The sequence below is a fragment of the Sphaerodactylus townsendi genome, linkage group LG15 (genome assembly GCF_021028975.2).
Source record: "Sphaerodactylus townsendi isolate TG3544 linkage group LG15, MPM_Stown_v2.3, whole genome shotgun sequence".
In the NCBI taxonomy this organism is placed as follows: Eukaryota; Metazoa; Chordata; class Lepidosauria; order Squamata; family Sphaerodactylidae; genus Sphaerodactylus; species Sphaerodactylus townsendi.
The window spans coordinates 26,704,584-26,720,068 of record NC_059439.1 but is presented as its reverse complement, the minus strand read 5'-3'; the positions used below and the strand labels follow the sequence as shown (position 1 = coordinate 26,720,068).

The window sequence follows — 15,485 nt, the reverse complement described above, 5'->3', positions numbered from 1 at the left end:
AGTTCAGAAGGAACTGTGACTAGCCCAAGGTTACCCAGCAGGAATATAGGAGTGCGGAAACACATCTGGTTCCCCAGAGAAGCCTCTGCCACTCAGGTGGAGGAGTGGGGAATCAAATCCGGTATCAGGGAAGGTTTTGGCCTCTATGTCCTGTTTGTTGGCCCTATGGAGCAACTGTTTGGCCACTGTGTGAAACAGTATGCTGGACTCGATGGGCCCCTGGTCTGATCTAGCAGGCTCTTCTTATGCACCATGAATTTGTCTAATTCCTTTTAGAGGTTCACTCTATGGCCCCTTCTGCACACGCAAAATAATGCATTTTTAAACCACTTTCACAACTGTTTGCAAGTGGATTTTGCCATTCCGCACAGCTTTAAAGAGCACTGAAAGCAGATTGAAAGTGCATTATTCTGCATGTGCAGAATGAGCCTATGTTTTAATTACTTTAAGCATTCACAAGACACGTTTCTTCCATTTGCTAGTTAAGTTGCTGTAGGCTGTGATCCAGTGCATTGATCAATCACCTTATTTTCCCAGGAGTCTTCAAGTAACTTAATTTGGTTTGCAGCTTTGCAGTAGGAATCCTGACAGCGGTTAGGAAACAGCAGGCTCTGGCAAGAGTCTAAAATGCCCTGAGGGAATAAAAATAACAGTTTGTTACAAAGTCATTATATGGATCCTTGCCCGATACAATTACATGATACAGCCTATATTCCAGCTCTGTGCATGTCTGAGCCCATTCAGCAGACCCAAGCGCCTTTCCGTTTGCTCCAGAGAATACTCCCACACCTTTAAGATGTGTCAAGAAGGGAGAATGTTAGCAGATGCATCTTTTCCTCATGAAGGTGGTGTGGCAAAGGGAAAGACCTCAGCTTTAAATATTACGTCTACTTTCTGTGTCACTCTTATGTCCTGAAGCTGGTGAAAAAGCAGCTATGTTCTGAAGCTGTGTTTAAAGGGAAAACCTCCTGAAGAAGAATAGTGAAATAAGTAGATAAGCAGAGCTCTGTTGGATCAGCCCAGTGGTTCATTTAGTTCAGCATCCAGTCTCACACAGTGACCAACCAGTTCCTCCGGAGGGCCAACAACAAAACATAGAGGCCAAAACCTTTCCCTGTTGTTTCCTCCTGGCATTGGAATTCACAGGTCTATTGCCTTACAATCCTTTAGGGCCCACAATTAAAAGCCACTGAAAGACCCATTGTCCATGAATTGAGAATTAGTGCGGTGTAGTGTTTAACAGCAGTAGACTCTAATCTGGAACACTGGGTTTGATTCCCAACTCCTCCACATGAGCAGCCGACTCTTACCTGGTGAGCCAGATTTGTTTCCTACACATGAACCTGCTGGGTGACTTTGGGCCAGTTCTCTCAGAACTCTCTCAGCCTCACCTACCTCACAAGGAATCTGTTGCGGGCAGAGGAAGGGAAAAGAGTTTGTAGGCCGCCTTGAGTCTCCTTACAGGAGAGAAAAGTGGGGTATGAATCCAAATTCCTCCTCCTCCTCCTCCCCCTCCTCCTCCTCCTCCTTTTAACAGAGAATGGTCTTTACTTCCATGCCATGAAAAGCTTCCATTTCCTCCATCTAAATCTCTTTTTAATTAATTTTTATTTGTATTATTTGAATTTTACAGTTTATAGTAATTTTCTTCTTCATACATTTTCAAACAATACTTTCCTCCCCTTTTCTCCCTCCCCTATTGCTTCTTCTTCATAGTTTTGTCACACAAACAGCAGTAAGTTCATTCTCTGTAGCCTCTTCTCCCATATTTCTTCGTTGACTCGAGCTTCTTCCATCCAGTCCACGTATATTATCCATATCTTCAAAATTTCATTCTGTTTATCTTGCCACGTCTTATTTTTGGTTAGTATATCGAAAATATCAAGTGTCCCTTGTTCCCAGATATATTCTAACCATCTCTGAAGTGTCCATTTTTTCTTTTCTTTCCACCCCAAGGCTATTGTTGCATGGGCTGCTTTGATCATTATTTTATACATATAACTATATTGTTTGTCCACCCTTCTGTCTTCCATTACACCCATGAACATTAAGACATTATTTAAATCAATAATTATCTTCACCAGTTTCTCAATATTCCTATATCTAAATCTCTACTAAAATGACAAGAGATTTTTTACCAACCATCTGCGTCTCTCAGATTCTGGTCCGACCCACTAATTCTTACCCCATATGTGAACATATCTTTTTTTTTTACTGTAAGAAATTGAATCATATCAGGAGGAATCTTATAAGCCCTGTACTGCCTTGTTTCCCAGGAAGGGATACGAAAAACACCACGCTGATTATGTTATCTGGAAGGAATTTTGAGATCGCTGTCAAAGTAGCAACATTTGCCTGGCTTGTGAGCAAAACCAAGAACGTCACAGACAATGCATTTAGTGCACAGGTGTCAAACTTGCGGCCCTCCAGATGTTATGGACTACAGTTCCCATCATCCCCTGCCAGCATGATGCCGGCAGGGGATGATGGGAACTGTAGTCCATAACATCCGGAGGGCCACAAGTTTGACACCTGTGATTTAGTGCATCAGTCACTTGCGACTGGCATTGCTGACAACCATTTGATTCTGTTTTTAAAGTTTCTACTGAGAAATATGGTTTTTAATCAGCCAAAAAAATTGGTATTTAAAATGTCTGGCCAGCTGTTTACAGTGCAGGCTCTGCAGGGTGGCATCTGTGCGCACGTGCCATACCTCAGCAAGCCGGGGCACGAATTCTCTTCATTGTGAGAGCCACTTTGCAGATATTTACATGGAAGGTCCGAACATAAATATCTTAAATAAACAGAAGGATACAGTTGATCTGTAAAAGGAAAGGCAAATGTTTAAAACAAAGTCCCCAAACCCAGACTGCTTTACAGTACTGAAAGACTGCCATTCCTCCTTCAAGAAAATGAGTTGCAGCTTCAGGGAATCCATTGGAAAGCCAGCTAGAATTGCAACCACCAGTGAATGTACATCTGCTAATATATGAAGCCGGCTCATGTTTGTACAGCTCAGAATTGCCCACTTTGACTGGCACGATTTCTCCATCTGAAATCCTTTCAACTGGAGGTGCCGAGACTCGAACCGGCCGCCTTCCGCACTCCAAGCCGGCTGGCGCGGAGCCGGGCGGCGCTTGGCCTCTGCGCACGTCCCTCTCGCTCGCCGGGCGGCGCTATAAAAGGGGCTCGCCTGCCTTTGTCCTGCAGAGCCCGGTTCTTGCTCCAACAGTGTTTGGACGGAGCCTGCTTCCACCGCCTTTCCGCTCCCTTCTCTGCACGGAGGATCTGTTGCTTGGATCCAGAGGAGACGCCGACCGGTCGCCAGCCAACAGATCCCCCCGCAATTTTTAGTTCCACCAGCCGGACCAGACGCCTTTTGACCCGACCCTCCCAGCTCGCCGGAGCCAGCCATGGATTCCCAGATCCGCCAGAACTACCACCGGGACTGCGAAGCTGCGATCAACCGCATGGTCAACATGGAGCTGTATGCTAGCTACGTCTATCTCTCCATGGTAAGGGGAGAATCGCTGTGTAAACGCTCTGGTTTCAGGGGGGGGGGGCTTCACCCTGCTCTCTGACCCACTGGATCTCCCTTTGTCCCCCCAGAGGGGATCTGGAGGATCCCATTCCATCCAGCACAGATTCCCCCTGTCAGGAATCCTATCCCCTATCCAGCCCTTGCAAAGAAAAGCGCCGTCCCTTTCTCTTCCCCATTCAAAGGTAAAGAGAGGTGGATTGTGGCGGTCCCTTCTTTCTTCCCGCGTTCAATGGCTGCGCCTTTCTCCTGCTTGGCCCCAAACCTATCAGTAAAAGGACCCAGAATCAATAAGGTTTCCATCTGCCCATCATCCTGGTCTTTTTATTCCCCCCCTCCCCCACAAACCGTGGGGATACAGGAGGAGAATTGCATTCCACCCTCTCTTTGCTTTTCTGCTTTGCTTCTCTCTTCTCATTGTCCTGTGAAATTCCCCCAGAAGCCAGTGGATCAACAAGTCTGGGAAACTGAGATAAACCAGGGCGGAGATAACTTCCAGCCGATGCTTGCTCTCTCTCCCCCACCCCCAGTAGCTCTGCCTGCCTCATTCCTCTGGCTCTAATCTCCATTTGCCCCATTTTCAAGTTGGTTAGTTCCCCCGCTTTAATCAGGATTTTTGCATCTCAAGCGGGAAAGGTGTACATTTAGTATTCCCCCCTGCTCTTCTCCACTCACGTAATTCTACTCTCTGCTTGTTCTATACTCCCCAGTTGGGGAGAAAGTGTGGATTCTGTACTCTCCGCCAGTCTGTGGACATAATTTTAGAGCCTCTAGCTGCTTTCTGCTCTGTGGAGTTTTACATGATAACAGGAAATTACAAAAACCACCGTACTATGGGTGTGTGTGGGGGGTGTGTGTGTGTGTGTGTGTGTGTGTTAATCTGTTTCTCACACCCGGCCATCTTTCTGTAACAGGAGAAAATACTCTGAATGACCGGGGACTGCTTTGAAGAAATGAAAAGTAGCATATAATTTATTTAAAAATCAAAGCAGTGGATGGAGGCAGATGTCCCCTGGGGTGCATTTCTGTACCCAGTGCCGTCCAATTTGGCACAGGAGGTTAACGGAAGTGGGTGTCACTGGATAAACTAGTTTGTTTTGCCTGCTAACTCAAACGGCAGAAACCGTTGCTGTGTGTGAGGGCTCTCCTGGCCTATGGCGCCCTGGGAGCCATCTTGTAGCTGCTTTCTACTCCTGGTCTGGCACGGAGCCAAGAGTTATGCACGAGATCTTAACTTGCCAGAACTCAGTTTCTTTTTCGAACCAAGTTTTGAGTAAGAATGTGAACTTGCCGAGTTATAACTTGCGCTTGGAAGATCTCTCTCGGGTCAGCCCACATATTTTAGGCACGTGAAGAAAGGTTATAAATCCCTTCTGAAGCCAGTTTGGGCGTCTCTCCTACCTGAACGTTAAACTAATCGGTGTTTGTCTTGTCCTGCTCTCCCCTGCAGTCTTCCTACTTCGACCGAGATGACGTTGCCCTGCAACACGTCGCCGAGTTCTTCCGGTCGCAGTCACACGAAGAGCGGGAACACGCGGACAAGCTGCTTCAGTTCCAGAGTCAGCGTGGTGGCCGTGTCCTCCTACAAGATATCAAAGTAGGCCTCTAGGGTGGCAAGATGTCCACATCTTCGGAGGTGGTTATGAGATGTAACTAGGAAGCTGGGCAGTTATTGCTGGATTTTAGGCGGGCTTTATTGGCTGAAGATCACTACAGCCAAATGTCAAGATTTGGCAGACCACGTTACCATCCTAGTACCATTACCATCTTGTATGCTCACCTATACTTGAGATAAGAAGAAGAGTTTGGATTTATAACCCCCCCCCTTTCTTGCCTGTAAGGAGACTCAAAGGGACTTACAATCCCTTCCCCCCCCCCATAAACACCCTGTGAGGTGGGTGGGGCTGAGAAAGCTCCAAAGAACTGTGGCTAGCCCAAGGTCACCTGGCTGGCATGTGTTGGAGTGCACAAGCTAATCTGGTTCACCAGATAAGCCTCCACAGCTCAAGTGGCAGAGTGGGGAATCAAACCCGGTTCTCCAGATTAGACTGCACCTGCTCTTAACCACTACAGCACGCTGGCTGCATTGGCTGAAGATCCCTAAGGCCAGCTGTCAAGATTCGGCAGACCACATAGGGTCCTCTGTGCCCACCTGAGAGGAATGTGTGAGTGCCACATTGTGCTAATGTGGTGCCCGGTGGGAGAGGGTGTATTTGGATTCTGCCTCTGCCACAGGCTTGTTGCCTGGCCTTGGTTGTATCGTCCTCCCAGAAATCACTTCACAACTTTGAATGAAACCCATCCTATTGGTTTTCTCTTTACAGAAACCAGAACGGGATGCCTGGGGCACAACTCTTGAGGCAATGGATGCTGCCCTTCAACTGGAAAAAAGCGTGAATCAGGCCCTTTTGGAATTGCACCGCCTGGCAAGCGACAAGGGAGACCCCCATGTGAGTATCACCTTTGATCTGAAAAGAGCAAGATGCTTTTGCCTCTGATAATAATAATAATAAGAGTTGGATTTATATCCCCCCTTTCTCTCCTATAAGGAGACTCAGAGGGGCTTACAAACTCCTTTCCCTTCCCGCCCCCACAACAAACACCCTGTGAGGTGGGTGGGGCTGAGAGAGCTCCAAAGAACTGTGACTAGCCTAAGGTCACCCAGCCGGCATGTGTTGGTGTGCACAAGCTAATCTGGTTTACCAGATAAGCCTCCACAGCTCAAGTGGCAGAGTGGGGACTCAAACCCAGATTAGAGTGCACCTGCTCTTAACCACTACACCACATTGGCTCTCAACATGAATGGCAACTGGGCTGTAGAAGAAGAAGAAGAGTTTGGATTTATATCCCCCCTTTCTCTCCTGCAGAAGACTCAAAGGGGCTTACAATCTCCTTGCCCTTCCCCCCTCACAACAAACACCCTGTGAGGTAGGTGGGGCTGAGAGAGCTCTGAGAAGCTGTGACTAGCCCAAGATCACCCAGCTGGCGTGTGTGGGAGTGGACAGGCTAATCTGAATTCCCCAGATAAGCCTCCACAGCTCAGGCGGCAGAGCTGGGAATCAAACCCGGTTCCTCCAGATTAGATACACGAGCTCTTAACCTCCTACGCCACTGCTGCTCCCACTGCTGTAGACAGTTACATGTAACTAGACCCGTGGTGGTGAACCTATGTCACTCCAGATGTTCATGGACTACAATTCCCATCAGCCCTAGTTAGTATCTGATGGGAGACCACCAAGGAAGTTGGCAGAGGCAGACCATGGCAGACTGTTGGGTCTCTTGCCTGGAAAACCCGTGGACAAAAACCTCCCACTCTCAAGAATGTTCAGGGCAGAGTTATTGGGTGGAGTGCCCTTTTTAAACAAAAAAAGCAGGACATAGGTTGATATGCAAGGGATTATGGGAGGTCAAAGGAAAGTTTAAAACATATCCATGAAATTAAGGACAATATTGTCTTGAGCAAACTGCTGTCAATTACAGTTGTAACTTGTGCTTGTAACGGCTGTCAATTACAGTCATAACTGCTGTCAATTACTGTTGTAATTTACCACCAGCTACCACTGGTCCAACATAACCCCATGTAGCAGAAGAAATATCTCAAGCTGTCAGGGTGAACCTATTTTTGTTCTTCCAACTGGGGTGGCTTGGCTGATGTTCTCCAAACTCTGATGTGAACCATTCTCTTGGAGCTCTTGAGGCCGGTCGATGGAGTTGCCGGCTGCCATTATCTAACTTTGTTCACTTTCTCCTTTCCCAGCTCTGTGACTTCCTGGAGACTCACTACCTGGACGAACAAGTCAAAGCTATCAAGGTCCTGGGTGACTACATCACCAACCTCCGGCGGCTGGGTGCATCCCAGGGGGGGCTTGGAGAGTATCTCTTTGACAAGCACAGCCTGGGAAAGAGCAGCAGCTGAGTGTGGTGGGGCCCCCCCTCCGTATTCCTGGGAGCACCACCTCCGTGAACCCACAACATACCCACCACCGTCACAATCGCCGTGCCCCAGTCAAGGGGGTTGCACCTGCCAACTCTCGATTGGCATGCTTCCAATAAACAAGGGTTCACCAGTTTACACTTGTCTTGAGTTCCGTTTCTTTCTCGGAAGGTTGCGGGTACATCAGCTTCATGCAAACAAAGGGTGCTGGGAGAACGTGCGGAAGGCAATGTCACTTTTTACGTTCAAGGCTTCATGTGCTTCCACATGGGAGGAATTAGCAAAACAATTCCAATGTGTTGAGGGGGGTGAAGGAAACTGATAATTGAGGTTCACACTGACTTGTTTATTTTCACTTCTGAGATTTCATAGAATCATAAACTTGGAAGAGACCCCAAGGGCCATCCAGTCCAACCCCCTGCAATGCAGGAACACACCATCAAAGCACTCCTGACAGATGGCCATCCAGCCTCTCTTTAAAATCCTCCAAAGAAGGAGACTCCACCACACTCTGAGGTCATGCATTCCACTGCTCAACAGCCCTGACAGTCAGGAAGTTGTTCCTGATGTTTACGTGGAATCTCTTTTCCTTCCCCTTAAACCCATGACTCCTGGTCCTAGTCTCTGGAGCAGCAGAAAACAAGCTTGCTCCCTCACCAACATGACAACCCTTTAAATATCTAAACATGGCTATCATGTCACCTGTTAACCTTCTCTTCACCAAACTAAACAGATCCAGCTCCCTAAGTCTCTCCTCGTGGGGCATGGACCTTTTACCATTTTGGTTGCCCAAAGACCCTTAGCTTTGGTTCCCATGCAAAATGGCCATATCCAGGCCTGGGCATCTCGTCTTAAAGGGACACAGGTACTGAGAAAGGCCTTTCTCGGTCTGCAACCTCAGGTAATCCACTACCGGTCAGACGCCAATAATGAACTCAACGGCCCTGAAAATACGCTGCTCATTTAATCAACACGGACCTTTGGATGAATAATGATCTGATTTGCTATCAGGTTGCTCTGTACTCTAGTTGAAAAGTCTCTTCCGACCCAGCCTGTTTGCTTTCAGTCTGCAGTTAAACTGGCCCAGCTCTCTGAATGGAGGCTAACGGCGGGCACAAATCGCTTGCTGCACAGAGGCAGGGGGTTGGAGAGAAGAAGAGTTTGGATTTATACCCCACCTTTCTCTCCTATAAGGACTCCAGGTGGCTTACAAGTTCCTTTCCCTTCCTCTCCCCACAACAGACACCTTGTGAGCAGTGGTGGGATCCAAAAATTTTAGTAACAGGTTCCCATGGTGGTGGGATTCAAACTGTGGTGTAGTGCCAGTGGGGCTGGGTACACGGGGCCGAGGCTCGGCATTACTGGGGGTGGGAGCATTCCTGGGCCGGGCTGTGGCAGGGCAGCAGGCGCTGCGCCGGTCCTTGGGCAGAGGGGGAAACAAATGCCACGCCGAGGCGCCTAGGCTGCCACGCATGCGCTTGGTGCACCTCCTGTTACACTGCTTCAAGTTCTGCGCGCTACTGCTGAGAGAAGGGGCGTAACTAAGGCAAAAATCACCAATTAGTAACCCCCTCTCGGCACACACAAATTCTTAGTAACCTACTCTTGGGAACCTGTGAGAACCTGCTGGATCCCGCCTCTGCTTGTGAGGCGGGTGGGACTGAGAGAGTTCAGAGAGAACTGTGACTAGGCCAAGGTCACCCAGTGGGAATGTAGGAATGCGAAAACACATCTGGTTCACCAGATAAGCCTCTGCCATTCAGGTGGAGGAGTGGGGAATCAAACCCAGTTCTCCAGAGTAAAATCCACCTTCTCTTAACCACTACACCGTGCTGGAAGAGGGGTGTGGTGCCTTCTACCTCTGTTCCCAAGGTTTAGCTGTGTTCATCTTTTATAGCAGTAACAACTAAATTTAAAGGTTTAATGTAAAGTTTCCCTGTTGTCAAGCCCTCTTCATCAGAGACAAGAAATATGTCTTCAGTTAGCACATGCGCATATGCACTAGTGTGAATTTAGAGGAGGAAACTGAAGGCTTATCTGAATCAGCACTGGATATTTATATTTTCGACAGCTGAGCTGCAAATGGCTCCAGCCCAGTAGCTTCAGTACAACCTGAACATTCTATTGTATTGAGCAGGGCTTAACCTAATAACACTAACTGCGTTGGGCTGGTTTGCAACAGAGCTGACTTTTCTACCATTCCTTTATAATAATAACAATTTCTTCTTTGTCCTCCTAATTCAAGATTAACTGAACAAGAACTGGGAAGCTGAAACTTTGTCTAGTACAGTTTCAATTTTCACTTGGTATAAATAAAAGTATTGCATCAGGGCCGCCTTAGGGGTTTTTTTCTCCCCTTATTGAGTCAACATAACTGGGAATTCTCTGTAAAGTACTGGGTCAGTTCCTCATTTGCTAGTCTTTTTCTTCCTCTCCTGGCCATCTAATGGGGGTTGATTTCCATTCTAAAGGAGTTGGGTAATGTTACTGTAACCCCCATCCTCAGAATGGGTTGACCCAGAAAGGGGTGGAGACTCAAAGCTGCAGAGCTTGTGTACTTTGGAGGAGACAAGGCTACCAGACTCGACCTTGATTTCTATAAGCCAGTGGTGGCGAACCTATGGCACGGGTGCCAGAGGTGGCACTCAGAGTCCTCTCTGTGGGCACGCGTAAAACAAATTGCCCCCATCTAAATTAGCCCTGGGCTGCTGGGCTCGATTATTAGCATTAAACCTAAGACGTAGTTTGGGGGAAGCAGTGTAGGTAACCCTGTTAAGCGCTGTTAAACCCCACTGATTTTCATGGGAAGAGCTGAAGCGCGATCCTTTACCTGGGAGTAAGCTCAGTTGCTGGCATTGGGACTTGCTTCTGAGTAAACCCTCCTGGGGTTGTGATTCACCCATTGGAAGAGTTGCGGTTGCTTCCAAAACAAAACCACCGACCACCAAGCTTACTCCTGAGTAATGCATACCTCAGAGCCAACCGTTTAAAAAACACATTAAAACCTCAGTATTCAGGCTAAATTGCCGTGTTGGCACTTTGCGATAAATTAGTGGGTTTGGGGTTGCAATTTGGGCACTCGGTCTCGAAAAGGTTCGCCATCACTGCTATAAGCCCTTAACACCTTGTTAAGGGTTTTTTATGTTTGTAATGGGTGAGAGTTCTCCTGGAAACCTTCATCATGTTGAATCCTGTTCATCAAGCCCTTGGAGTCTTCAGGAGCCAACCCACTTGCAAAGAAGAATTGGACTTGGCAGTATCAGAAGACTGTAAATATAAGGACTTGAAAATGCAACCTGAACAGGACCTTGAAGTGTGATGTTAAATGTTGATGTTTGATGTTATATATTAAGAAAATAAACCATTTTGTTTTTAAAATTTGTTGTTGCAAACTCATTCCAAGTTCTGCCCCACAGAACCCACAAGCTGAGGTTACATTATCTCTTGCTGATGTTCAACATCTGCTCAAAAAACTTGAGTTGTTGCTGCAGGACATACGGAGTTTTCCATCCTCCCCCAGGCTGAGTGTGTTTGAGTCATAGTTTGTTGAACCCACCCTAAGAGAAACGGCGACTGGATATAGAAGAACAGATAACCTCTTCCATACTTGCTCTGCTATCACCACGGTGTGTAAATTTAGGCTTCTACCAGAGAAAGAAGGGAGACCAGCTTCCAAAGATTTACAAAGCTTCCACCTTTGGCTGTGTAAAAGAGATAAAAGTTAGGAGGTGGGCCACAAACACAGAGACTTTAAACCAGGGGTCCCTGTTCTGGCAGCAAATATTAATTGAGAAGGAATTAGCAGTGGCGGTAGGAATGAAGTCCAAAAATGGGACCTTCTGCAAGAGACGACCTCCTTCTTGTGCCTTAACAGAACGAGGGGTGCCAACTGGCCCAGAGGAAACATACCGTCCCCTTTAATAAAAGCCCAGTTTGCAGAAACGGGCAGCTGAGGTTTTTCATGGCATGGAGGCAGTGGTGGGATCCAAAAATTTTAGTAACAGGTTCCCATGGTGGTGGGATTCAAACTGGGGCTGGGCGGGGCACGACGGGGGCGTGGCCAGGCATTCTGGGGCGGCATTACACTTCCTTTCCTTGGTTAGCCAAAGACTCTTACCGTAAAGCCCTACACCCCGTATCCGTCCGGCAATTTAAACTCATTATAGCAAGTCCTATCGAGTGATGGCGTAACTCTATGGGCATCGGTGCCAGAGGTAGGCACTCAGAGCCCTCTGTAAGTAATGCGTACAGAGTCCTCGGCCATGTGATAATAGTTAGTAGTAATGGAGGCAGGAGATTGGGGTGGGATCCAAAAACCTGAGTAACAGGTTCGGGGAAACCATGGTGGTGGGATTCAAACCAAGTTAAACTTTTGGGGATGGGCGAAGTGGGGCACTGACGGGAGATCCTTTACCCGTGAGCCAAGGGCTTATTCTGGGGGCAATGGGCTTTGCTTCATAAACCCTCCTAGGGTCGCGGATTCCGCTTGAAGTGCTGTACAGCTGCTTCAAAGCAAGCTTCACCGCATCACTCACCTTCAAGCTTACTTCCCGAAAGTAACACGCGTCTTGGAGCCAACCATCTTCATACTAATTTCTCTGTATACTGTAAAAGTGCACTCTTGGCACTGTAAAAAAAAAGTTCCTTTATGCTGCAATTTGGCAGCTCGGGTATCAAAAGGTTCTGTCCATAATTGTCCTAAAACTCATTATAGCAAGTCCTACTCGCGGTGATGGTGAACCTGTAAGCACCGGGTGCCAGAGGTGGCACTCAGAGCCCTCTCTGTGGGCAGCGTGCACAGAGTCCGTCATGTGATAATGGTGTAATTATTTCAGAAGGAGAGATTATTAGAATTAAACCACAGAGACCCAGTTTTGAAACAATGTAGGTAACTCTGTTAGCTGGTTAAACCCTACTGATTTTCATGGGAAGAAAGTGTGATCCTTTACCTGTGAGTAAGCAGTTTTGCTGTAGTAGGGTTTGCTTCTGAGTAAACCACTCCTAGAGATTAAGTGATTCACTTTCGTTTGAAGTGTTGCACAGTTGCTTCAAAGCAAAACCACCCGACTACCACCAAGCTTACTCCCGAGTAGCTGCGATGCCTTGGGAGCCAACCATTTTCTCTATACTAAAACCTCAGTATTCAGGTTAAAGTGCAGTGTTGGCACTTTGCGATAAATAAGTGGGTTTTGCGTTGCAATTTGGGCACTCGGTCTCAAAAAGGTTCGCCATCACTGTCCTATCGTCTACTGCCAACAGAAACAACCACTTCTCCTCTAATTGACTGCCTGTCAAATACTTAATATTTTCAAATACTTAATTTTGTTTCTAGAAATCAAAAGGCAAGGATACTTTTCTTAAACAAAGGAACCTTTTACCTATATTTCTAAAACATGTTTTTAAAACAGCCCAACCAGGGGAAAAATTATCCCCGCTTTCAATTCTGCCTTCGCTTTCTAACCAGCCACATAGGAAACAACAGGACTTTATGATTTTTGGACCTAATGGAATTTCTAACGGAAAAGCAGACCCAATTAGTAACCCGCTCTCGGCACACACAAATAATTAGTAACCCACTCTCGGGAACTGGTGAGAACCTGCTGGATCCCACCTCTGCATAGAGGTGAATAATATCACCTGGCAACATCCTATTAAGCCTTTATTAAAGGAACAAAATGTTTTTTCTGTCTGGCTCACTGGACACCCCTAAATGTTCCAGATAAATATGTCCTATCCTATTGACAAATGCTTGATATATGGAACGGGCCGGTGTAGCTTTTCATGGCATGGTACTAAATGCTATCACTTGGTAAATAGTACCCCATTAACCCTGCATTAAAGGAGCAGGATATGTTTCCTCCAGGTTTGCTAGCTACCCTGAGCAGCTCAATGCAAGCTATATCAATCAACATTATCAATGTATGCTTAGGTTTATTACGAGTTTCCTGCTTGTGGCCTGATGCAGATAGCTCAAACTAGTCTGAGGGAGGTCAGCAGGGTCAACCCAGGTTAGCACTTGGATCAAGGAAGTCCAGGAAGGGAAGGCAGAGCAACGGCAAACTACCTGGTAGTCTCTTGCCCTGAAAACCCAGGTTAAGAGCTCGTGTATCTAATCTGAAGGAACCGGGTTTGATTCTCTGCTCTGCCACCTGAGCTGTGGAGGCTTATCTGGGGAATTCAGATTAGCCTGTACACTCCCACACATGCCAGCTGGGTGACCTTGGGCTAGTCACAGCTTCTCGGAGCTCTCTCAGCCCCACCTACCTCACAGGGTGTTTGTTGTGAGGGGGGAAGGGCAAGGAGATTGTAAGCCCCTTTGAGTCTCCTACAGGAGAGAAATGGGGGATATAAATACAAACTCTTCTTCTTCTACTTGGTCACCGTAAGTCAGCTGTGATTTGGTGGAACTTTCCCTCTACCTGTACCTGCTTTTGCTAGATTTTATGTTTCCTCTGTATCTTCTGACTCTCTGGAGTTGGTTGCGATGAAATCAAACACAGATCTCCTCTGAATTCATTTTTCTCATCAGAGGCCTTGGGAGTCTCGGCTTCTAGCCTTCCTTTTTTTATCAGCTGACTAGATCTATGTGTTAATTTTGCCATCTCCCAATGTCATGTGCTGCCCCCCCTCCCCAACAACATGATTCTCCTGACCTGTGTGCGAGAAAATCAGCTACTTGACTCAAGCAGGCCTTAGGACAAACACAGGCCCGGTGGGAAGGGCAAGAGAGAGATGAAGCAAAGTGTGTTGGTATTTACTTAAGTAGCGCCAGCCTGCCACTGAAATCCAGTAATGAAGGAGTTAATTGAGTGCATGCTAATTAGTTAGTGAGGTCAGAAGTCAGTGACCAAGTAATTGCCCCTCATTGGTCAGTTAGGTCTCCATGCAAGTCTGCAGGTTAATAGCTGTATCTCCTTTGTTACTCTCTGCACATGCTCTCTAGTACTTTACACAGCCTGCTATAAGCTGGCTGGAAGGAGCCAGCTTGTTGAAAGATATTTCTCTGTTTTTCTATCCAGGCTACCCTCCCCTTTATAGATAGTAAACCTCATTTTTCTATACAAGCAACTGTCTCTTGCCTCTTTATTGAGCAACTCCTGCTCTTATGAAGCACTCTGGTGGGATGTTTAAGGTCACAACCAAAGGAATACCAAGCAATGGAGACTCCTGGCTCTCCTATTTTCTGACGTGATTCAGCTTTGTCCTGCTGAGAGGGCCAATCCTGTTTGCAAGCTCCTGTCTGCCTTCCCCATCAAGAAGAAGAGTTTGGATTTACACCTCACCTTTCTCTCCTGTAAGGAGACTCAAGGTGGCTTACAAGCTCCTTTCCCTTCCTCTCCCCACAACAGGCACCTTGTGATGTAGGTGGGGCTGAGAGAGTTCTGAATGAACAGTGACTAGACCAAGGTCACCCAGCAGGAATGAAGGAGTGCAGAAACACATCTGGTTCACCAGATAAACCTCCACCACTCAAGTGGAGAAGTGGGGAATCAAAACTGGTTCTCCAGATTTGAATCCACCTGCTCTTAACCACTACTACACCATGCTGGCTCTCAACATCTAGAAGAACTGGGCAAGCATGATTGACACTAGACTCCAAAACTTTTTTCTAATTCAGATAACCCTAAGTCATTTCTACTACTCAGAAACAAACCCCATTATATTCCACAGGGCTTACAGTGATGTTAGGCTTACATGTGAAAGTCAAGCAGCAAGCTGGCTGAAGGAGCCAGCTAGTTAGAAAGATATTTCTTGTTTTTCTATCCAGGTTACCCTCCCCTTTCTTTATAGATAGTAAACCCTATTTTTCTACAAGCAACTGTCTCTGCCTCTTTATTGAGCAAATTCTGTATATAAAGGACATTGGCCATATCACAACCAAAGGAACAACAACAAGCAATGGAGACTCCTATTTTCTGACATTGATTCAACTTTGTCCCTGCTGGGAGGAGACTGAAATCCTGTTTACCAAGCTCCTGTCTGCCTTCCCCATCAAGAAGAAGAGTTTGGATT

General features: G+C 46.9%; 1 protein-coding gene across 1 annotated transcript; it reads left to right on the top strand.

Moving 5' to 3' along the window:
* The first annotated feature begins 3,187 nt into the window (after nt 1-3,187).
* LOC125445067 (ferritin, higher subunit-like) lies at nt 3,188-7,610 on the top strand. Its single transcript, XM_048517898.1, has 4 exons — nt 3,188-3,515; nt 4,989-5,135; nt 5,863-5,988; nt 7,296-7,610. The coding sequence occupies exons 1-4, from the start codon at nt 3,414-3,416 to the stop codon at nt 7,452-7,454; spliced, it is 534 nt and encodes a 177-aa protein (XP_048373855.1). The 5' UTR covers nt 3,188-3,413; the 3' UTR covers nt 7,455-7,610.
* Nucleotides 7,611-15,485: the final 7,875 nt, after the last annotated feature.

Excerpts from the sequence above, each read along its gene's own strand:
- LOC125445067 (XM_048517898.1), top strand. The coding sequence starts at position 3,414 with ATGGATTCCCAGATCCGCCAGAACTACCACCGGGACTGCGAAGCTGCG. Across the intron at positions 3,516-4,988 it reads GCTACGTCTATCTCTCCATG|TCTTCCTACTTCGACCGAGA; the intron begins GTAAGGGGAGAA and ends TCTCCCCTGCAG. Across the intron at positions 5,989-7,295 it reads GCGACAAGGGAGACCCCCAT|CTCTGTGACTTCCTGGAGAC; the intron begins GTGAGTATCACC and ends CTCCTTTCCCAG.